A 23,052-nucleotide genomic window follows, 5' to 3' on the forward strand; every position below is an offset into this window, starting at 1 on the left:
TTGGGGTGTGGGCTGAATTTATCATAGGTGTCACTGTTAAGGCAGTATGTCCTTTGATTGGTCTGAGGCTGGTTAGTTAGTTGCTTGGTTGAATAGCTGGTAGGTTAGTCAGCTGATGAGATGGTTAGCTGGAGAGTCTGAAGGGCTAGAGAACTGGGTCCTTAAAAAGGAAATGGGAAAAGTGAAATTAGGAAAAAGTGTAATTTATACCAGTTCTGCCTTTTTCTCTCAGAAAAGATGTCAGAAATCACCAAACAACTTCTTGAGAGCTATAACACTGAAGATGTAAGAAGCAGGTAATCATTTTTGCATTACCAAGCATTCATAAAAAGGTAACACATGAAAGATGATTTTCTTACCCTCCTCATGTTGCAGGCTCTCTCCGGAAGATTTGGAACATTTAAATGAGGATGGAGAACTTTGGTTTGCTTATGAAGGACTAAAGAAAGCAACACGGTGAGAAATTTCCCTCAGGTTCTTTGTGATTTTTCAGAGATAATGTACTATTGGAAACTCAAAAGTTTATCTTTCATAGATTTGGTAGACAAAGTAAATTCCTTACAGTAGAATGGTCTAATAGTCCCTGGAAATATTTCTTTGAAGATTGAGTAAATTAGTTTAATAATGAAGAACAATCTCTTTGTGGGATAACTGGCCAAGTAATAAAACCCATAACCTATACAGTGAAAACTGACTATATCAAATAAGTTAGCCAGTGTTGCTATAGATATATAAATATGTTTATTTATTTATGTATTTATTTTATTTTTGGCTGTGTTGGGTCTTCGTTGCTGTGCGCAGGCTTTCTCTAGTTGTGGTGATGGGGGGCTACTCTTCATTGCGGTGCGCGGGCTTCTCATTGCAGTGGCTTCTCTTGTTACGGAGCATGGGTTCTAGGCACGTGGGCTTCAGTAGTTGTGGCACATGACCTCAGTAGTTGTGGTGTACAGGCTTAGTTGCTCTGTGGCATGTGGGATCTTCCCGGACCAGGGCTCAAACCCGTGTCCCCTGCATTGGCAGGTGGATTCTTAACCACTGCGCCACCAGGGAAGTCCTTATAGATATGTTTAAATTTAAGGCGTTTGCTTTTTTAAAAATTAGTAAACTATTTTTGGAGCAGTTTTAGGTTCACAGCAAACCGAACAGAAAGTACAGAGGTTTCTCATATACATCCTACCCCTACACACGCACAGCCATTATCAACATCTCTCACCAGAGGGTACATCTTTTAAAACCGGTGAACCTACGCTGACACATGATTATCACCCAGAGTCAATAGTTTACCCTAGGGTTTACTCTTGGTGTTGTACACTTCTATGGGTTTTGGAAAATGTATCATAACGTGTATCTTTATCATTGTTGCATCACACAGAGCATATTTTTTTAATTATTAGAGTAAAAATATAATTTTAATAATGTCCAAAATAAAATTTCTTATCATTAACTGCATGTTAACACCACATAACACTTCCTAACCAGCTAGAAGGAGTTTATAATTATATGTTCCTAATTCCATAGCTTGTAACCTTGTGTACACAAGTAAACTTTATGTGCTTAGCGCCTGGCTCTTAATTGTGGGTTTTCATAACTGCTGCAGAAGTACACACTCCGAGTCATCAGCAGAAGAAAGACTGCAGTTAACTTCTTGACCCCTCCTCTAACAGCATTTTGGAGAGCCATCTCCAGTCCCAGAAGGATTGCTACGAAAAGGAGATTGAAGCTCTGAACTTCAAAGTGGTGCATCTAAGTCAGGAAATCAACCACCTTCAGAAATTATTTAGAGAAGAGAATGACATCAATGAAAGTATCCGTCATGAAGTTACCAGGCTAACATCAGAAAACATGGTATGGTCTCAGCCACGGGCCCCAGTCGTGGCCATTATTCCGGAGATATTATGCATTAGTGGAGTAAAATTCGGTGTCTCAGCTGTAAAACAGATTACATTTCCCAGGAGTGAAATAGCTGGTTCAGAAGATAAAACTATAAAATTACCCCAGGCTGGAAAGCATTTTAAGAGGGTTTACCATAGGATAGGTCCAAATTCTGTGATGTGTGTGCTCTTAAATCTATCCATTTTAAATCTAGCCCTAACCCCTTCGCAAGTAACAAAAAGCATTAAGGTAAAAAGGTACCTCTTGAGAGGGGTGTGCATTCAGAAGGTCAGTCGCCCTGCTCATGCCCCTCATCTCACTGTTTCAACAGCTTCCTTCTTCTGTGATGCCTGTTCTTCCCCACGGTCATTTGTCTCATCCTTTCTTCTCAGTCATGTCTATTGGCATGAAGAAATACCTTAGGAACCTTCTCAACAAAAACAATCCTTTCTTAACCCCACACCCCTTGCAGCCACCACCCCATTTCTCTGGGGGACTTGGCCACACTTCTCCATGCCACCTGGCTGTGATTTCTCCACTCACCTCCCGTTTACTCTGTGGCCACCCCATTCTGTGGGCTGCCTCTGCCACTAACTGAATCTGCCTGCACAGGGCTGAGCACAGAGGGTTCCTTTCCACCCTTAGTCTCTCAGCAGCACTTGGTGATGTTAATGACTCCCTCTCCCTCCTCTCTGTTCTGCTGGCTTCCAGGACACTGTGGTCTCCCAGGCTTCTCATCCCACCTCGCTGGCTGCTGCTTCTCTACTTCTTTACTGGTTCCTCCTCCTCCCGCTATAGCCTGGAAGCATTAGGAAATCTCAGTGCTGTGTCAGCACGTGAGCATTTGTGACCCTGGGCACAGCGGACGTATGGAACGGTAGTTAAGGACCTGCACATCTTTGTTTATTCCTTGGGTGATGCTTTAATGAGGAATTTGCAGTGAAATCCAATTGCACAGTCAAACAAGTATTTTTCATTTGGACTTCAGAGGCACAGGTGTTTTCATAAACTTGCACAATAGAAAAACTCTCCGTACGTGACTAGGGGTGGAAATGATGGACATTTCAACAAATATTAGCTAGACGAAGACAGAGGATTATGAAACATGTTGGATCATTCCAGACCTCTGCTAACAGAGCCGTGCACAGCCTGGAATTCAGAGGGCACGGTAGGACCCCTTTGAGATGTTTCTAGATGAAGAGATAATGTCTCTGGGCCTGGACCAAAGAGACTGGCTGCCATTTCGTCACATCATCCCTCCCTCAACTCAGCAGAGAATTCCCGTATGCCCTCCCAGATGTACACTTCCTTCTCTCCAGGAGACCTTGGAGATGTGGAGGGTTGTAGCTATGTGAGAACCGCTCACCCTGAGCATGCTGGTATTTCTTGTGACTATATAGGTCTTGAGGTAAAAAAAAAAAACCAACGTTCCATCAATCCAGTCTATGCTTTGGCTAACCCTCTTACACAACTATACTAGATGTATGTTCCATGGGGTTAATGACCTAGACAGTTTAGTTTGCTTCTGAGCAGCTCTGAGATTTTAAAGTTTATACGTGAAAGTATTCTAATATTTCTAATTCTTCTCTAAAGATGATCCCAGACTTTAAACAGCAAATTGCAGAACTGCAGAAACAGAAGCAAGATCTTGAAATCCGCCTGAATGAACAAGCTGAAAACATGCAAGGTAACTGAAACCATGAAGCTGCTTTTAGAGAATGGTTTCCTGTATCCAGGAAATGACCAAAAAATCATCCTCAGACTGATTCTCCGTGGAGCCAGGCAGGTGACATAAATGTGAGAAATGGGCTGGGTGGACAGTACATTAAGGTTCATAGGCATTTAAAGGCGGCAGCTGCCTCCAGGGTCCATTGATTGTTAGCAAGTAAGAATCTGGGCCCCAGTATTACTTGATATTCCTATTTTTAAAGAAAAACCAGAAATCCAGGTTTTTATGTGAAATATCACTTTTTTTTTTTTTTTCGGTACGCGGGCCTCTCACTGTTGTGGCCTCTCCCATTGCAGAGCACAGGCTCCGGACGCGCAGGCTCAGCGGCCATGGCTCACAGGCCCAGCCGCTCCGCGACATGTGGGATCCTCCTGGACGGGGACACAAACCCATGTCCCCTGCATCGGCAGGCGGACTCTTAACCACTGTGCCACCAGGGAAGCCCTGAAATATCACAATTTTTAAATAATGGCTTGAAAAGTTTTTAAACACTGTTCAGACCACATAAAACCTAATCTGTAGCTGGGTACAGTTTTGAACCCCTGATAACTGAAAATATGAAAATATGACCAAACCGAAATCAGAATGCAGTGACATGACCACCAAAGGACTGATAGTTCTTCTCATTATAGGAAAACTAGAAGAGTTGTGTAATCAGTTGAATCACAATCAGGAAGAGGAAGGAACGCAAAGAAAGTAAGTATCATCGTGCATGTACCTCAGGTTCACGTTCATGTAATGCTTTTCTTTTCTGAAATTGTGGGTGATACCAAAGAAAGGTTATTAAACCAAAAAAGCAAGGTGTTAATTAAGATATATAATTTGTTAGCATTCAAGTGTGAAGAAAAGAAATACATGTGTACACACACACACACCCTTCTCTGGGAGAGTGTATGAGAAATGAAACAAAACATTGGTTGCCTGCAGGGAGGGTAACTGGGTGGCTGCTGCATAGGGGAGGGAGGAGACTTACTTTTCACTGTGTAGACTTTTATACCCTTAGAACATCATGCCATACGCATGAATTATCTCTTCAGAAAAAAATTGATAACATAAGATCATGTGAAAGAGAACAGTTTCTCTCTCAGCAGACCACTTAGGGTAAGGCTTAAAATCCATGTTGATAGAGAATCTTCATCGATAAACCCCCCAAATTAAATCCTGACCAACAGAGGGCCTGGTAGAGCCTTGTGAGGAAAATGTTGTGCCACCAGCTTGTTGAGATACTTTTTTAAAAATGGTGGGGTTTTTTGTTTTTTGGGGTTTTTTTTTTTAGCATCTTTATTGGAGTATAATTGCTTTACGATGGTGTGTTAGTTTCTGCTGTATAACAAAGTGAATCAGCTATGTGCGTATGTATATCCCCATATCCCCTCCCTCTTGCGTCTGCCTCCCACCCTCCTGATCCCACCCCTCTAGGTGGTCGCAAGGCACTGAGCTGATCTCCCTGTGCTATGCAGCTGCTTCCCACTAGCTATCTATTTTACATTTGGTAGTATATATATGTCCATGCCACTCTCTCACTTCGTCCCAGCTTACCCTTCCCCCTCCTCACGTCCTCAAGTCCATTCTCTACATCTGTGTCTTTATTCCTGTCCTGCCCCTAGGTTCATCAGAACCATTTTTTTTTAAGATTCCATATATATGTGTTAGCATACGGTATTTGTTTTTCTCTTTCTGACTGACTTCACTCTGTATGACAGACTCTAGGTCCGTCCACCTCACTACAAATAACTCAATTTTGTTTCTTTTATGGCTGAGTAATATTCCATTGTATATACGTGCCACATCTTTTTTATCCATTCATCTGTCGATGGATACTTAAGTGTCCATCAGATTGTCAATGCCCTTAGGTTGCTTCCATGTCCTGGCTATTGTAAATAGTGCTGCAATAAACATTGTGGTACATGACTCTTTTTGAATTATGGTTTTCTCAGGGTATATGCCCAGTAGTGGGATTGCTGGGTCATATGGTTGTTCTATTTTTTGTTTTTTAAGGAACCTCCATTACTGTTCTCCATAGTGGCTGTATCAATTTACATTCACACCAACAGTGCAAGAGGGTTCCCTTTTCTAAAAATGTTTTTGAAGCTATTTTAATTCAATGCTTTTGTAATAAAATATAGATTTACTTATTTATACGTAACTCAAGTTGGAATTACAGTTTTAGAGTTTCACACTCATTAGTAAGGTACCATTTTACATCCTAGTGTTTTTCCATACCACAAAACATTGCTTATAACAAATAATAGTTTTTATAACTTAGATTAGATTGCAGTTTTGTATGGTCAAAATATTTTGTAAAACTTTATAATCTTCAGAAAAGTCAGTTACCCTGACTTCTTCACTGTGAATTTTATTCACAGTCATTTCTAAGTCATCCTCATCAGATTAAAATTGACTCCCATATTATTAGTTAAATCATCAGAGGAATAGATGTCAAATTTGTCATCAGTGTTCCATTCCAATTTAAAAATCCTTGAGATACTTGATTTTAAGAACAGTAAATGGACACTCTATGTCCCAGGGAGCATTTTTCATCATGGGACTTCTTTGGTAGGATTGGGGCGAAATGAGGGCCCAAAACAGTAGGAAAGTGGTGAGCACCATTTTGGAACTCTTTGGATGGGTTTTTCTTCTCTGTCTGATCGCTGGGTTTTGGAGTACCTGTTCCCATTCTTTTCACAAAGGAGATAATTAGCGAGCTTTTGGTCATAAGAGTGTAAGTGGGTATGGATGTCCTGTGGGAGCAGTCAAAGGGTGTAGGCAGGTGGGGACAAGAACTTCTTATCAGGTTAAGGAGACTGGAGCAGACGTGGACTTTTATACCCCACGAACCCTGATCTCTTCCTCCCACTTTGAGCACTCCCCTATTCAGGTACCACCTGCTTTACACATAAAGTGGCCAAAGTATTTTGCCATCTTTGGAAATATCACTGCTTGCTATGACAATGATTGGAAATATCACTGCTTGCTATGACAATGAGAGACATTTCCATGACGGTCAAACTGATACCAAAATTTCCTAATCCTTTTCTCAGAACCATAGAAGCCCCAAATGAAATGCATACCAAAGAGAAAGAGAAGCTGATGGATAAGATTCATGAAATGCAGGAGGCCAGCAAGCACTTGAGGAAACAATTTGAAACTGAAAGTGAAGTCAAGAGTAGTTTCCAGCAGGAAGCATCTTGCCTCACTGTGGAGCACACGGTGAGGAGTTTTGTCACTTGTTGATAAGTGATGCCTGCATATGCAGACATCACTGAAGGGGGTCAGGCCACCTAAAGCATCCAATGAGCAGCATCTGCCTCCCACCAGAGCAGTCTGTTTCCTTATCTCAAAAGACAGGTGGTCTCTGAGGTTACAGCTGCCTCAGGGGAGCCTGGGGATTAACGAGGGCTGAGAGAGGACGGGTGGTGAGGACCTGAGCACTGTCCCATCGACGGCACCCATCTGAGATGATGACGCCCTGGCCCAGAGCACCTTGAGGGTGGTAGGCTGATGTGTGACCTCTGAGCAGAGCTTACCCCAACAAAGGCCTCTGCTTGCTTCTGGGGGGTGTGCCCTTCCTGCAGTTTTCAGAGTCAAAATGTTCTTCTATGCAATGGTCATGATAGTAGATGACTAACTTTTTAACTTGTGAAAATCTTCATCAGATTGTCAATGCCCTTGTCAAAATGATATCTGGCAACTCTGTCAGCTTCCGGCAGTTCTTTTGAAATTTTATTGGTGTGTGAAACCCACAAGAATGAGAAGCACCAAAGTAGCAGATTGGGTGCTTTCCTGGGAGATGGATGCTCACAGGCCGCTTCCTGGCCCGGCAACCTCCAAGACCATGACCAGGGGAGGGCTCACCCAGGCGTTGGTCAGCCTACACATGTCCACGGGCCCTGCTCCCTGTTGTCAGGGTCCCTCATTTCCTATCTCACAAGAAAAACATGATAAGGTAGGGGCTTCCCTGGTGGCGCAGTGGTTGAGAGTCCGCCTGCTGATGCAGGGGACACAGGTTCGTGCCCCGGTCCAGGAAGTTCCCACATGCCGCGGAGGAACTAGACCCATGAGCCACAACTACTGAGCCTGCGCATCTGGAGCCTGTGCTCCACAACAAGAGAGGCCATGATAGTGAGAGGCCCACGCACCACAATGAAGAGTGGCCCCGGCTTGCCGCAACTAGAGAAAGCCCTCGCACAGAAACGAAGACCCAGCACAGCCACAATATACATACATATGTATATATATATATATATATATATATATATATATAAATAAAGTAAAAATAAATAGGTTAAGATGCTTCTGAGCTCATGTCCTTGTTTCTTTTGATTTCTGTAGGATCTTGAAGAAGTGTTAGACATGAAGGACAGAGTGATTAAAAAGTTACAAGATCAAGTGAAGACTCTAACCAAGACAATTGAAAAAGGTAGGAAAAATAACATTCACTTTCCTATTTTTTGAACTTTCAGCTAAGGTCCACATGTGTTGACATGTTATTTCCTGATGTGGTCCAAAGAATTTGAAAACCAAAGGAATGGATCTCAACTGGTGGATTTGGGGCTCAGTGATGGGCTAATGGAAGGATCCTTCAAGGCAGGAAGATAGCTCACCACCTCTCAGATGATACCAGATATGCTCATGCAATTGTAAGGGACACCCTGGAATGACTACTTTTAACCTCTTTCTCTGTTAGCTCTCTCCTTGTAAAAATGAAACTGAAAAAGTTTCAACTTTAATGGCTTTAAAATTTATTTCCTCTCTCAGTGACATGGAATCAATATCCCAGTTTCTATTAGAAAAAAGAAATAGACAACTAAGAAGCTGGACAGCAGCCCTAAACATGGACTGAACTGCACACTGAGTGTCCTCATGAGATCCTGGGAAAAGGACCCTCTGCCTTTCTTTCCTTCACCCGCTTCTTTTTTTTTTTACATCTTTATTGGAGTATAATTGCTTTACAATGGTGTGTTAGTTTCTGCTTTATAACAAAATGAATCAGTTATACATATACATATGTTCCCATATATCTTCCCTCTTGTGTCTCCCTCCCTCCCACCTTCCCTATCCCACCCCTCTAGGTGGTCACAAACCACCAAGCTGATCTCCCTGTGCTATGCAGCAGCTTCCCACTATCTAGCTATTTTACGTTTGGTAGTGTATAATTATGTCCATGGCACTCTCTCACTTTGTCACAGCTTACCCTTCCCCCTCCCCATATCCTCAAGTCCATTCTCTATTAGGTCTGTGTCTTTATTCCCATCTTACCCCTAGGTTCTTAATGACCTTTTTTTTTCTTAGATTCCATATATATGTGTTAGCATATGGTATTTGTTTTTCTCTTTCTGACTTAACTTCACTCTGTATGACAGTCTCTAGGTCCATCGACCTCACTACAAATATCTCAATTTCGTTTCTTTTTATGGCTGAGTAATATTGCATTGTATACATGTGCCACATCTTCTCTATCCATTCATCCGATGATGGACACCTAGGTTGCCTCCATGTCCTGGCTATTGTAAATAGAGCTGCAATGAACATTTTGGTACATGACTCTTTTTGAATTATGGTTTTCTCAGGGTATATGCCCAGTAGTGGGATTGCTGTGTCGCATGGTAGTTCTGTTTGTAGTTTTTTAAGGAACCTCCATACTGTTCTCCATACTGGCTGTATCAATTTACATTCCCACCAACAGTGCAAGAGTGTTCCCTTTTCTCCACACCCTCTCCAGCATTTATTGTTTCTAGACTTTCTGATGATGGCCATTCTGACTGGTGTGAGATGATGTCTCACTGTAGTTTTGATTTGCATTTCTCCAATGATTAATGATGTTGAGCATTCTTTCATGTGTTTGTTGGCAATCTGTATATCTTCTTGGGGGAAATGTCTGTTTAGGTCTTCTGCCCATTTTTGGATTGGGTTGTTTGTTTTTTTGTTACTGAGCTGTGTGAACGGCTTGTAAATCTTGGAGATTAATCCTTTGTCAGTTGCTTCATTTGCAAATATTTTCTCCCATTCTTTTGGTCTTGTTTATGGTTTCCTTTGCTGTGCAAAAGCTTTGAAGTTTCATTAGGTCCCATTTGTTTATTTTTGTTTTTATTTCCATTTCTCTAGGAGCTGGGTCAAAAAGGATCATGCTGTGATTTATGTCATAGAGTGTTCTGCCTATGTTGTCCTCTAAGAGTTTTATAGTGCCTGGCCTTACATTTAGGTCTTTAATCCATTTTGAGTTTATTTTTGTGTATGGTGTTAGGGACTGTCCTAATTTTATTCTTTTACATGTAGCTGTCCAGTTTTCCCAGCACCACTTATTGAAGAGGCTGTCTTTTCTCCATTGTATATTCTTGCCTCCTTTATCAAAAATAAGGTGACAGTATGTGCATGGGCTTATCTCTGGGCTTTCTATCCTGTTCCATTGATGTATATTCCTGTTTTTGTGCCCGTACCATACTGTCTTGATTACTGTAGCTTTAAGTGGTATAGCCTGAAGTCAGGGAGCCTGATTCCTCCAGCTCCATTTTTCTTTCTCAAGATTGCTTTGGCAATTTGGGGTCTTTTGTGTCTCCATACAAATTGCGAAATTTTTTGTTCTAGTTCTGTGAAAAGTGCCAGGGGTAGTTTGATAGGGATTGCATTGAATCTGTAGATTGCTTTGGGTAGTAGAGTCATTTTCACAGTGTTGATTCTTCCAATCCACGAACATGGTATATCTGTCCATCTGTTTGTATCATCTTTAATTTCTTTCATCAGTGTCTTATAATTTTCTGCATACAGGTCTTTTGTCTCCTTAGGTAGGTTTATTCCTAGGTATTTTATTCTTTTTGTTGCAATGGTTAATTGGAGTGTTTCCTAAATTTCTCCTTCAGATTTTTCATCATTAGTGTATAGGAATGCCAGAGATTTCTGTGCATTAATTTTGTATCCTGCTACTTTACCAAATTCATTGATTAGCTCTAGTAGTTTTCTGGTAGCATCTTTAGGATTCTCTGTGTATAGTATCATGTCATCTGCAAACAGTGACAGTTTTACTTTTTCTTTTCTCATTTGGATTCCTTTTATTTCTTTTTCTTCTCTGATTGCTGTGGCTAAAACTTACAAAACTATGTTGAATAATAGTGGTGAGAGTGGACAATCTTGTCTTGTTCCTGATCTTAGAGGAAATGGTTTCAGTTTTTCACCATTGAAAATGATGTTGGCTGTGGGTTTGTCATATATGGCATTTATTATGTTGAGGTAAGTTCCCTGTATGCCTACTTTCTGGAGGGTTTTTATCATAAATGAGTGTTGAATTTTGTTGAAAGTTTTTTCTGCATCTATTGAGATGATAGTATAGTTTTTGTGCTTCAATTTGTTAATATGGTTTATCGCATTGATTGATTTGCGTATTTTGAAGAATCCTTGCATTCCTGGGATAAACCCCACTTGATCATCGTGTATGATCCTTTTAATGTGCTGTTGAATTCTGTTTGCTAGTATTTTGCTGAGAATTTTTGCATCTATGTTCATCAGTGACATTGGCCTGTAGTTTTCTTTCTTTGTGACATCCTTGCCTGGTTTTGGTATCAAGGTGATGGTGGCCTCGTAGAATGAGTTTGGGAGTGTTCCTCCCTCTGCTATATTTTGGAAGAGTTTGAGAAGGATAGGTGTTAGCTCTTCTCTAAATGTTTGATAGAATTCGCCTGTGAAGCCATCTGGTCCTGGGCTTTTGTTTGTTGGAAGATTTTTAATCACAGTCTCAACTTCAGTGCTTGTGACTGGTCTGTTTATATCTTCTATTTCTTCCTGGTTCAGTCTCAGAGGCTGTGCTTTTCTAAGAATTTGTCCATTTATTCCAGGTTGTCCATTTTATTGGTATAGAGTTTCTTGTAGTAGTCTCTCATGATCCTTTGTATTTTTGCAGTGTCAGTTGTTACTTCTGCTTTCATTTCTAATTCTATTGATTTGAATCAATTCTATTGATTTGGATGATCTGTCCATTGGTGAAAGTGGGGTGTTAAAGTTCCCTTCTATGATTGTGTTACTGTCAATTTCCCCTTTTATGGCTGTTAGCAGTTGCCTTATGTATTGAGGTGCTCCTAATTTGGGTGCATAAATGTTTACAATTGTTATGTCTTCTTCTTGGATTGATCCCTTGATCATTATGTAGTGTCCTTCTTTGTCTCTTATAATAGTCTTTGGTTTAAAGTCTATTTTGTCTGATGTGAGAATTGCTACTCCAGCTTTCTTTTGATTTCCATTTGCATGGAATATCTTTTTCCATCCCCTCACTTTCAGTCTGTATGTGTCCCTAGGTCTGAAGTGAGTCTCTTGTAGACAGCATATATACGGGTCTTATTTTTGTATCCATTCAGCCAGTCTATGTCTTTTGGTTGGTGCATTTAATCCATTTACATTTAAGGTAGTTATTGATATGTATATTCATATTACCATTTTCTTAATTGTTTTGGGTTTGTTATTTTAGGTCCTTTCCTTCTCTTGTGTTTCCTGCCTAGAGAAGTTGCTTTAGCATTTGTTGTAAAGCTGGTTTGGTGGTGATGAATTGTCTTAGCTTTTGCTTGTCTGTAAAGGTTTTAATTTCTCTGTCGAATCTGAATGAGATCCTTGCTGGGTAGAGTAATCTTGGTTGTAGGTTTTTCCCTTTCATCACTTTAACTATGTCCTGCCACTCCCTCTGGCTTGCAGAGTTTCTGCTGAAAGATCAGCTGTTTACCTTATGGGGATTCCCTTGTATGTTATTTGTTGTTTTTCCCTTGCTGCTTTTAATATATTTTTCTTTGATGTTAATTTTTGATAGTTTGATTAATATGTGTCTTCGCATGTTTCTCCTTGGATGTGTCCTGCATGGGATTCTCTGTGCTTCCTGGACTTGATTGACTACTTCCTTTCCCATATTAGGGAAGTTTTCAACTATAATCTCTTCAAATATTTTCTCAGTCCCTTTCTTTTTCTTTTCTTCTTCTGGGACCCCTATAATTCAAATGGTGGTGTGTTTGATGTTGTCCCGGAGGTCTCTGAGACTGTCCTCAATTCTTTTTTTTTTTTTTTTTTGGTATGCAGGCCTCTCACTGTTGTGGCCTCTCCCTTAGCGGAGCACAGGCTCCAGACGTGCAGGCCCAGTGACCACGGCTCACGGGCCCAGCCACTCCGCGGCACGTGGGATCCTCCCGGACCGGGGCATGAACCCATGTCCCCTGCATCGGCAGGCGGACTCTCAACCACTGTGCCACCAGGGAAGCCCTGTCCTCAATTCTTTTCATTCTTTTTTCTTTATTCTGCTCTGCAGTAGTTATTTCCACTATTTCATCTTCCAGGTCACTTATCCTTTCTGCCTCAGTTATTCCTTCTAGAGAATTTTAAATTTCATTTATTGTGTTGTTCATCATTGTTTGTTTGCTTTAGTTCTTCTAGGTCCTTGTTAAACATTTCTTGTATTTTCTCCATTCTATTTCCAAGATTTTGGATCATCTTTACTATCATTACTCTGAATTCTTTTTCAGGTAGACTGCCTGTTTCCTCTTCATTTGTTTGGTCTGGTGGGTTTTTACCTTACTCCTTCATCTGCTGTGTGTTTCTCTGTCTTCTCATTTTGCTTAACTTACTTACTGTGTTTGGGGGTCTCCTTTTCGTAGGCTGCAGGTTCATAGTTCCCATTGTTTTTGATGTCTGCCCCCAGTGGGTAAGGTTGGTTCAGTGGGTTGTATAGGCTTCCTGGTGGAGGGGATTGGTGCCTGTGTTATGGTGGATGAGGCTGGATATTGTCTTTCTGGTGGGCAGGACTGCGTCCAGTGGTGTGTTTAGGGTACCTGAGACCTTATTATGATTTTAGGCAGCCTCTCTGCTAATGGGTGGGGTTGTGTTCCGGTCTTGCTAGTTGTTTGGCATAGGGTGTCCAGCACTGTAGCTTGCTGGTTGTTGAGTGGAGCTGGGTTTTAGCGTTGAGATGGAGATCTCTCGGAGATCTTTCGCCGTTTGATATTACATGGAGACGGGAAGTCTCTGGTGGACCAGTGTCCCAAACTCGGCTCTCCCACCTCAGAGGCACAGGCCTTACACCTGGCTGGAGCACCAAGATGCTGTCAGCCACACAGCTCAGAAGAAATGGGAGAAAAAAAGAAAGAAAGAAAAAAATAAAGTTATTAAAATAAAAAATAAAAATAAATTATTAAAAAAATTTTAAAATTAAATAGTAATAAGAAAGAAAGAAAGAAGAGTGCAACCAAACCAAAAAACAAATCCAGGGCTTCCCTGGTGGCGCAGTGGTTGAGAGTCCACCTGCCGATGCAGGGGACACGGGTTCATGCCCCGGTCTGGGAAGATCCCACATGCCGCAGAGCAGCTGGGCCCGTGAGCCATGGCCACCGAGCCTGCACATCCGGAGCCTGTGCTCCGCAATAGGAGAGGCCACAGCAGTGATAGGCCCGCATACCACAAAAAAACCCGAAAAACAGGGCTTCCCTGGTGGCGCAGTGTTTGAGAGTCCGCCTGCCGATGCAGAGGACACGGGTTCGTGCCCCGGTCCGGGAGGATCCCACATGCCGCGGAGCGGCTAGGCCCATGAGCCATGGCCGCTGAGCCTGCACGTCTGGAGCCTGTGCTCTGCAACGGGAGAGGCCACAACAGTGAGAGGCCCACGTACCACAAAAAAACAAACAAACAGACAAACAAAAAAACAAATCCAACAATGATAACAAGCACTAAAAACTATACAAAAAAAACCAGAACGCTAGGACAAATGGTAAAAGCAAAGCTATACAGACAAAATCACACAAAGACTCATACACATACACACTCACAAAAAGAGAAAAAGGAAAAAATTTATATATGTATCTTTTGGGAAGTGTGAGGTCTTCTGCCAGCGTTCAGTAGGTGTTCTGTAGGAGTTGTTCCACATGTAGATGTATTTCTGGTGTATTTGTGGGGAGGCAGGTGATCTCCATGTCTTACTTCTCTGCCATCTTGAAGGTCTCTCTCCCTTCACCCACTTCTGTGTCACTGAACTTTTCTGACTTCTCTCTTCTAACTCCCTTTACTCTTTTGTTCAGTATTGCTTTTTCCTCCCAACCTTTATCACTAAGGCTGTATCTTCAATTCTCTGTTCTCTTTACTATATTCCTTTCTTTGAAGAGCTCCTTTACTATTATTTATTCAGCTCTCACCTCACATTTAATATGTCCAAAACCAAAATGAGGATCTTTCCGCTTCAATAATTAATGATAAAGGTCAGTCTGCCCTCATGAGGGCAGAGACCATGTCTGTCCTTCCCATTGCCCAGTGGTGTCCCCGTTGTTGGAATGAATGAAGGAACTGCCATCGCTACATAAGGACTTCCAAAATCCACCTGCCATTCCTCACTTTTCCTGAGTCCCAGTCCCTTTTTGCCTCTAAGACTCCTCCTTCACCTTTCTATTATCACCTCCAACCCAGTGTGTCTAAAGTGGAATATATCAGCTTTCCTTCCTGTATCATGTATCTATTGTCATATAACAAACTATCCCAAAATTTAGCAGGAATAAAGACGCAGGTGTAGAGAATGGACTTCAGGACATGGGGAAGGGGAAGCTGGGATGAAGTGAGAGAGTGGCATGGACTTATATACACTACCAAATGTAAAATAGATAGCTAGTGGGAAGCAGCCACATAGCACAGGGAGATCAGCTCGGTGCTTTTTGACCACCTGGAGGGGTGGGATAGGGAGGGTGGGAGGGAGACGCAAAAGGGAGGAGATATGGGGATATATGTATATGTATAGCTGATTCACTTTGTTATACAGCAGAAACTAAAACACCATTGTAAAGCAATTATACTCCAATAAAGATGTTAAAAAAATATCACAGTTTCTCAACCTAAGTGTCCATCATCGGATAAATGGATAAAGAAGATTTGGCACATATATACAATGGAATATTACTAAGCCATAAAAAGAAACGAAGTTGAGTTATTTGTAGTGAGGTGGATGGACCTAGAGTCTGTCATACAGAGTGAAGTAAGTCAGAAAGAGAAAGACAAATACCGTATGCTAACACATATATATGGAATCTAAGAAAAAAAAAAAGGTCATGAAGAACCTAGGGGTAAGATAGGAATAAAGACACAGACCTACGAGAGAATGGACTTGAGGATATGGGGAGGGGGAAGGGTAAGCTGTGACAAAGTGAGAGAGAGGCATGGACATATATACACTACCAAATGTAAAATAGATAGCTAGTGGGAAGCAGCCGCATAACACAGGGAAGTCAGCTCGGTGCTTTGTGATCACCTAGAGGGGTGGGATAGGGAGGGTGGGAGGGAGGAAGATGCAAGAGCGAAGAGATATGGGAACATATGTATATGTATAGCTGATTCACTTTGTTATACAGTAGAAACTAACACACCATTGTAAAGCAATTATACTCCAATAAAGATGTAAAAAAAAAAACAAAAACACAGTTTCTGAAGGTCAAGAATCCATAAGTGGCTTAGCTGGGTGGTCCTGGCTCTGAGTTGCAATGAAGTCATCAGCAGGGATGCAGTCATCTGAAGGCTTAGCTGGGGCTGGAGTGCCTGTCTCCAAGCTCATTCACATGGCTGTGGCCTGGAAGCCAGTACCTTTTGGACACTCCATAGGTGGCACTAGCTCCCAAGGAATATGGTCAGATACAAGTGACCACACTTAAGAATACCCAGGGCTTCCCTGGTGGCGCAGTGGTTGGGAGTCCGCCTGCCGATGCAGGGGACACGGGTTCATGCCCTGGTCAGGGAAGATCCCACATGCCGCGGAGCGGTTAGGCCCGTGGGCCATGGCCGCTGGGCCTGCATGTCCGGAGCCTGTGCTCCGCAACAGGAGAGGCCACAACAGTGAGAGGCCCGCGTACCGCAAAAAAAAAAAAAAAAAAAAAAAAAAAAAGAATACCCAAAGTATGATGTTCTTATCATGTATTTCTGCTTCATTTATTGTTCTTCCCAGTCCAGATGCAGTTCAGCAATCAGAGTTTATTCTTAGCATAAGCAGGTTGCTTAGTAAAACAGTTAACATTCTACCTTGATCCGCCTCCAAGGGAACAGAGCTAGTAAATCAACAGGACAGAGTCTCATGTAGTAGAAGAGAGTTCTGTTAACTCTTTACCTGGATTATCTTCTTTTTCATCCATCAGAGCCTACTCACTTCTCTTGGCCCAGCTGGAGTGCTGCCTCCTTCAAGAAGAATTTTTCAACAGTTCCAACCTACCTATGTGTAAAGTCTTATGTCCCCTGTATTTATTTCCTATGGCTGCCTAACAAATCACCATAAAATTAGTGGCTTAATAAAACACGAGTCATACAGTTCTAGAGGTCAGAAGTTCAAAATGGTCTTCACTGGGTTAAAGTCAACATGTCAGCAGGGCTTCTGTAGGCTTTAGGGGGAGATTCTGTTCTCTTGCCTTTTCCTTCTTCTAGAAGCCACCCACTTGTACTGACTTATGGGCTTCTTCCACCATCTTCGAATTCAGTAGCATGGCATCTTTAAAATCTTTCTGACTCTCTAACCTGTGCTTCTGTGTACATCTCCTCCTCTCAGAATGGACATGAATCTTTGGAGACCAGAGGGCAGACTGTGGCCCACCCAAAGATGTCCATGTCCCAATCCCCAGAACCTGTGAATGTGTTATCTTATATGGCAGAAGGGATTTTGCAGATGTGATTAAGTGAAGGATCTTGAGATGGGGAGATTATCCAGGTACAATACTCACAAAAGACCTTAAAAGAGAGGCAGGAGTGACAGAGTGAGAGAAGCTGATATGACAGTGTAAGCAGAGAGAGAAAGATGTGGTGAGAGAAGCAGAGGTCAGAGTGATGTGGCCACAAGCCACATCACGTGGGCAGCCTCTAGAAGCTGGAAAAGGCAAGAAATGAGTTCTCCCCTAGAGCCTCCAGAAGAAACACAGCTCTGCTGACACTTCGATTTTAGCAGTGTAAGATCTATTTCAGTCTTATGACCTCCAGAAATGTGAAACTTTTTTTTTTTTTTTTCTTTTTGCTGTATGCGGGCCTCTCACTGTTGTGGCCTCTCCCGTTGCGGAGCACAGGCTCCGGATGCGCAGGCCCAGCGGCCATGGCTCACGGGCCCAGCCGCTCCGCGGCATATGGGATCCTCCCAGACCGGGGCACGAACCCGTATCCCCTGCATCGGCAGGCGGACTCTTAACCACTGCGCCACCAGGGAGGCCCCAGAAATGTGAAACTTTTAAAATTATATATATATATATATATATATATATTTTTTTTTTTTTTTTTTTTTTTTTTTTTGCGGTACATGGGCCTCTCACTGTTGTGGCCTCTCCCGCCACGGAGCACAGGCTCCGGACGCACAGGCTCAGTGACCATGGCTCACGGGCCCAGCCGTTCCGTGGCACGTGGGATCCTCCTGGACCGGGGCACAAACCCGTGTTCCCTGCATCGGCAGGCAGACTCTCAACCACTGCGCCACCCGGGAAGCCCTAAATTATATATATATTTTTAAATTGTGCTTTGTGCTACTGAGTTTGTGGCACCTTGTGATGGCACATAGGAAGCTAGGCCAGCCACCTTGGGATCATGCAGTTTGGTGTTTTGCACACCACATGTTTTGTGAATCTCATTTTTTTAACTGTAACCTCAGCGTCCTGAAGGCAAGAGCATCATCTTGGATTGTTTTCATATCCCCACTGTGCTCGATATATACCAGATGCTCATGAGGATATATACCAGCAGCCATACTCATTGATATACTCACAGATAAGAATCACTACCAGAAGAAATTCTTCAGGATTTAATAAAGTTTGCATTTATCAGAAAGCCACAGGAATTCATGGGCAAACCAGCCAGTATGGGATGGAAAGAGACAGAGTAGTCTCATGATAATGCTGGTGAAAGTTGTTTTTGTGTATTTAGTTGATCGTTTGCCTCTGCCTACAGCCGATGATGTGCACCTGTCCTCAGGACCCAAGGAGTACCTTGGAATGCTGGAATACAAGAGAGAAGATGAGGCCAAGCTCATCCAAAACCTCATTCTTGGTAGTGAAACATGGAACTCTGAATTTTTGCTCTCTCTTTGAGAACTTGAGCATCAGCCATTGCTACAGTCTTGGGCAGGGGTATTTCCTCCTCTTCCTCCACTGCTTCTTCTCAGCCTCCCCACTGTTGACCACATAATTCTTTGTTTGGGGTGGGGAGGGACTTTGCACTGTAGAATATTGAGCAGTGTCGTTGGCTTCTATTCTGTAGAAACCAGTAGCAGCCCCTAGCCACGACAATAAGAAATGCCTCCAGACGTTGCCGTATGCCCTCTGGGGGTGCCTTGCCTTCAGTTGAGAAGTACTGCCCTAACCTCTTCCCAAGTCTTATCACATGGTCAGGGTAGAAGACACATCTCCTCATCTTTGTGTCTCAGCACAGGAGCCATGGGAAAAGTAATTGTGGTTCCTTTCTTCCATCTGACTTCTGCTGAGAAATTTATTTGCAGGCAGTACGGTGGAGGCTTTCCAGCCACACCTCAGTTACAGGAATCTCCCAGTGGGCACACTCTAGGGTTGGTGGTCTTAGAAACAATCTTACTAGACTGTCTTCACCATGAAAACCACATGGTTTTCCAGGGAAAAGGAGAAAAGCTGCCTCCCTATCAGCGGGTTGTAACATCTCAAAGCAGAAAGCCCATATGTAGCCTTACTCCTCTTGTCCTAATTGACTCCCCTCAGAGGACATGAGCACCCCTACCCTTTCCTTTCCACCCTCACTGGTGCACAGCTGTGGGGCCTCTTTTTTCCCCTGTCTTAATGCAGACATGGGGAGGTCTGTGTTTACTTACCTTAACTTGTTCTATAAAGTTTCTATCTTCCCTTCATTCCCACTCTGCCTTCCAGCCATTCTCTTCTCCTCAAGACCAGCTGGTCCTCCTCTGCAGGACTGCTGTGTACCTGTTTTCCCTTGTCAAGGCAGATGCATGTGATTGCTGAGATCATATTCCATCCTCATCCTAGAGGCTGAAGTGAGGGTGCATGGAACTGGGGTTCCTCTGTTACCTTGGAGATATGAAATTCTGTCCTTTATTCAACCTTAGAAAAGAGAAGGTACTTTGCAAATGAGAAGTAAGAGAAGCAGGTGGCACCTGCATGTATATTTTTGCCAAGAAAACCGCCAGCCTGAACTCCTCAGAGGGAAAAGACATCCCTATGCATTCAGGCACTGCATCAAGTACAGAAAAGCAGACACCCCCTGCCCCATCATTATAGGTTCCCTATCGGGAGAGCTGATCGTCAGCTGTAATCCTCACTGACTCTCTCTGCTCCAGACCTGAAGCCCCGTGGTGTGGTGGTGAACATGATTCCCGGGCTGCCAGCTCACATCCTGTTCATGTGTGTACGCTACGCAGACTCTCTAAATGACGCCAACATGCTCAAGTCCCTCATGAACAGCACCATTAATGGTATCAAGCAGGTGGTTAAGGTAAGGAACTACCTTTGACATGGCCCTTGGTATTATGGCTACTTTAGGGCAGCTAATGTGGGAAATTTTTGTAGTAAAACTCCAGAGCCAGTACACACTAGCGAGTTCACGTTGATGTGAGGCCTTATAAGAACAGCGAATAAGGGAACATCTTTACATACAACTCTGGTCTTGTTAAACACTGTTGAATTTACACTGGAGAAATGCCTTCTGAGTGAAGTGAATGCTGGAAAGTCTATAGCCAAAACTTCCATTCATTTGGCTCCAAAAAGTTCACACCAGAGAAAGAACTTATGAAGGAAGCAAATGGGGAAAGGACTTCAGCTGAAAGTCTGCTCTGATTGGCACTGTGAAGTACATATTATGTACTTTTGGGTTTTTTTTTCTCCTTCTTATTGTGTTAAAATACACACACATAAAACTTGCAAAAAAAAAAAAAAAAGGTGCTTAGGAACACCTGTGGGAATGACCAGATGCCCGTACTTTTCCCATCCTTCATCTCCAGTCTTTGGTCAACCACATGATTCCTCAAACCAGTCAGAGGCCCAATCAGCAAAAGAATCCAAGCTGTTAGGAAAAGACAACTTAGGTCAGAGAGCCCTAAGGGTAGGGATCTGCCAGTGGACCCCAAATCCTTACCTGCAAGACTACAGCCTGGTAGCCACCAGCCCACCACTTCTGTCCCCCGGGGCTGCAAAGAGGGGCTGGCTGCAAGGAGTATGTGTCTATCCAGATAACAAGTGTGAATGCCAAGGAATGGGAAGGACTGAAAAATTACTCATCTCTTCCCTTGGCATTTATGTAATTCTCCCTTATAAAACCACAGTATGTACTTTTATTCTCAGCCCAGAAATGAAGATAAGCTGTATGTAAGGGACCAGTAAAATATAGACCCATTATTCTTCATTCCCCTTCCAAATGGGAAGTAATGTTTGATTTTGAGATATATTTAATTTTTTTAGTTGGGGAAGTCCTATCTCACTTTTAGTAAAATATGTGTTCTAGAAAAGTCATGAGCAATTAAATCCTATTTTGAATACTCTAGGAAAAGGGAAGAATAAAAACAGTGAGTGCATCAGGGCATGGATAATTCTTCCCCCTATCCCCCCCCCGCACCAAATTTTATACTAAGAATCCATTATTCATCAGGAGTTAGGAGTAGAAAACTAACGTTGATTTGGTGCTGGGTGCTTTATAGTCACTGTCTTCACAGGAGCTACCATTGTATTCTTAGAAGAGACCTCCATAAATTCATGTTTTCCCCGTCCGTATTTTCATAAATTGGGTTTTCTCAGGGTACATTTGCATTAAGTTCCAGGTCGTGGGTACACAGTATTTGCCGCATCCTGCTGCTCTGGAATGCTTAAATACTTAGAAACTGAAAGACACATGGCATGAGGAGTGTAAATCCTTCCTTGCCAGCATCTTCCATCTCAGCTTCTTCAGTGGCTTCCCACCCCTCCCCCTCCAGTGCTCAGCACATTAAAGCAACCCTCATTTGGCCCACGTACCCCCTTGGCCACCGTGCCTTTTTTTTTCACCCCTTGCAATCTGGCTTCTACCCCCATTACTCCACAGAAAGATCACAAGTAATTCCTCTTGCTAAATCCAATGGTATTTTCTTAATTTTTTTTTTTTTTTTTTTTTTTTTTTTTTTTGCGGTACGCGGGCCTCCCACTGTTGTGGCCTCTCCTGCTGCGGAGCACAGGCTCCGGACACGCAGGCTCAGTAGTTGTGGCTCACAGGCCTAGCTGCTCCATGGCATGTGGGATCCTCCCGGACCGGGGCACGAACCCGCGTCCCCTGCATCGGCAGGCGGACTCTTAACCACTGCGCCACCAGGGAAGCCCAATTTTTATTCTTTTTAAATGGACTGAACAGTAGCACCATCTCCTTGAAACGCTCTGACATTGTCTTTCAAATCCCAGGACTTTCGCAGTTTTCCTTTTATCTCTCTGGTCTTTATTACCTCTGCTTCCTTTGCTCATTCCTCTCCTTCCTGCCCCATAAGCAGGGGTGTTCTTGCCAACAGAGTCCTCGATCCTGAGCTCTTGTCTCTCCACCCCTTTCCTTCAAGGAGGTCATCCTCCCACCTTTCTCCCGAGGTTTTCTCAGCTGTCCACGTTCCACATCATCTCTGCATCCTCTGAGCTTTTGTAGCACAGTCTATGCCCATCATGTAGGCTGTCGGCCACCTATTTAACTGTGTCCTATATATGTCATGTCTGTCTTACCAGTCAGAATGTGAACTTTGGAGGGCAAGGACTGAGACATTTCTCAGGCATTCCTGCAGTGCCTGCTTCAAGCATCATAACAGGTGGTACAACCTGTACAGAAATACTTTGCAAACCATAACGTGCTAAATAAATATAAGAGCCTATTTTTATAGTATAAATTTAATAAAGTCTTTAATGAATAAAAAAGGAATTCTTTTTGGTCAAAAGCCACCAGCTAACCAAACAGGTAAGATGTGTCTGTTCTTGGCTCAGAGGTACCAAATCCAACACCAAAATCCAACTTTGTCTTTTCTTGTTTTTTTTTTTTTTTTTTTTAAAGGAACATTTAGAAGACTTTGAGATGCTGTCCTTTTGGCTTTCCAATACTTGTCATTTCCTCAATTGCCTGAAGCAGTACAGTGGAGAAGAGGTAGGATTGCCTGCCCACTCTGTGTTCTATGCTGACTGCCAATCTCCTACCTCCTCATGAGCCAGAACTCACCATAGGAGTTAGGAATTGGGATGCCCAGCTCCAGGGGCAGCTTCTGCTCCAACTGGCTTTCTCACTGCCCCCTTACCCAGGAGACCAGCTTCACATCACCAGCTGAATGGAAGTCACAGGCAAAAAAACTTCTAGAAAGGGCTTCCCTGGTGGCGCAGTGGTTGAGAGTCCGCCTGCCGATGCAGGGGACACGGGTTCGTGCCCTGGTCCGGGAGGATCCCACATGCCACAGAGCCTGCACGTCCGGAGCCTGTGCTCCGCAACGGGAGAGGCCACAACAGTGAGAGGCCCGCGTACCGCAAAAA

General features: G+C 43.0%; 1 protein-coding gene across 1 annotated transcript in view; it reads left to right on the forward strand.

Moving 5' to 3' along the window:
- MYO5C (myosin VC) overlaps nt 1–23,052 on the forward strand; it is a 91,100-nt gene that overhangs the window by 53,319 nt on the left and 14,729 nt on the right. Inside the window, exons 24-33 of the mRNA XM_060095298.1 lie at nt 233–296; nt 376–456; nt 1,665–1,845; nt 3,466–3,559; nt 4,234–4,297; nt 6,643–6,811; nt 7,934–8,021; nt 18,503–18,601; nt 19,875–20,029; nt 22,586–22,675. Coding sequence (XP_059951281.1) covers nt 233–296; nt 376–456; nt 1,665–1,845; nt 3,466–3,559; nt 4,234–4,297; nt 6,643–6,811; nt 7,934–8,021; nt 18,503–18,601; nt 19,875–20,029; nt 22,586–22,675 — 1,085 coding nt within the window. The remainder of the gene's footprint in view (nt 1–232; nt 297–375; nt 457–1,664; nt 1,846–3,465; nt 3,560–4,233; nt 4,298–6,642; nt 6,812–7,933; nt 8,022–18,502; nt 18,602–19,874; nt 20,030–22,585; nt 22,676–23,052) is intronic.

Source organism: Mesoplodon densirostris, chromosome 4 (genome assembly GCF_025265405.1).
Source record: "Mesoplodon densirostris isolate mMesDen1 chromosome 4, mMesDen1 primary haplotype, whole genome shotgun sequence".
Classification (NCBI taxonomy): Eukaryota; Metazoa; Chordata; class Mammalia; order Artiodactyla; family Ziphiidae; genus Mesoplodon; species Mesoplodon densirostris.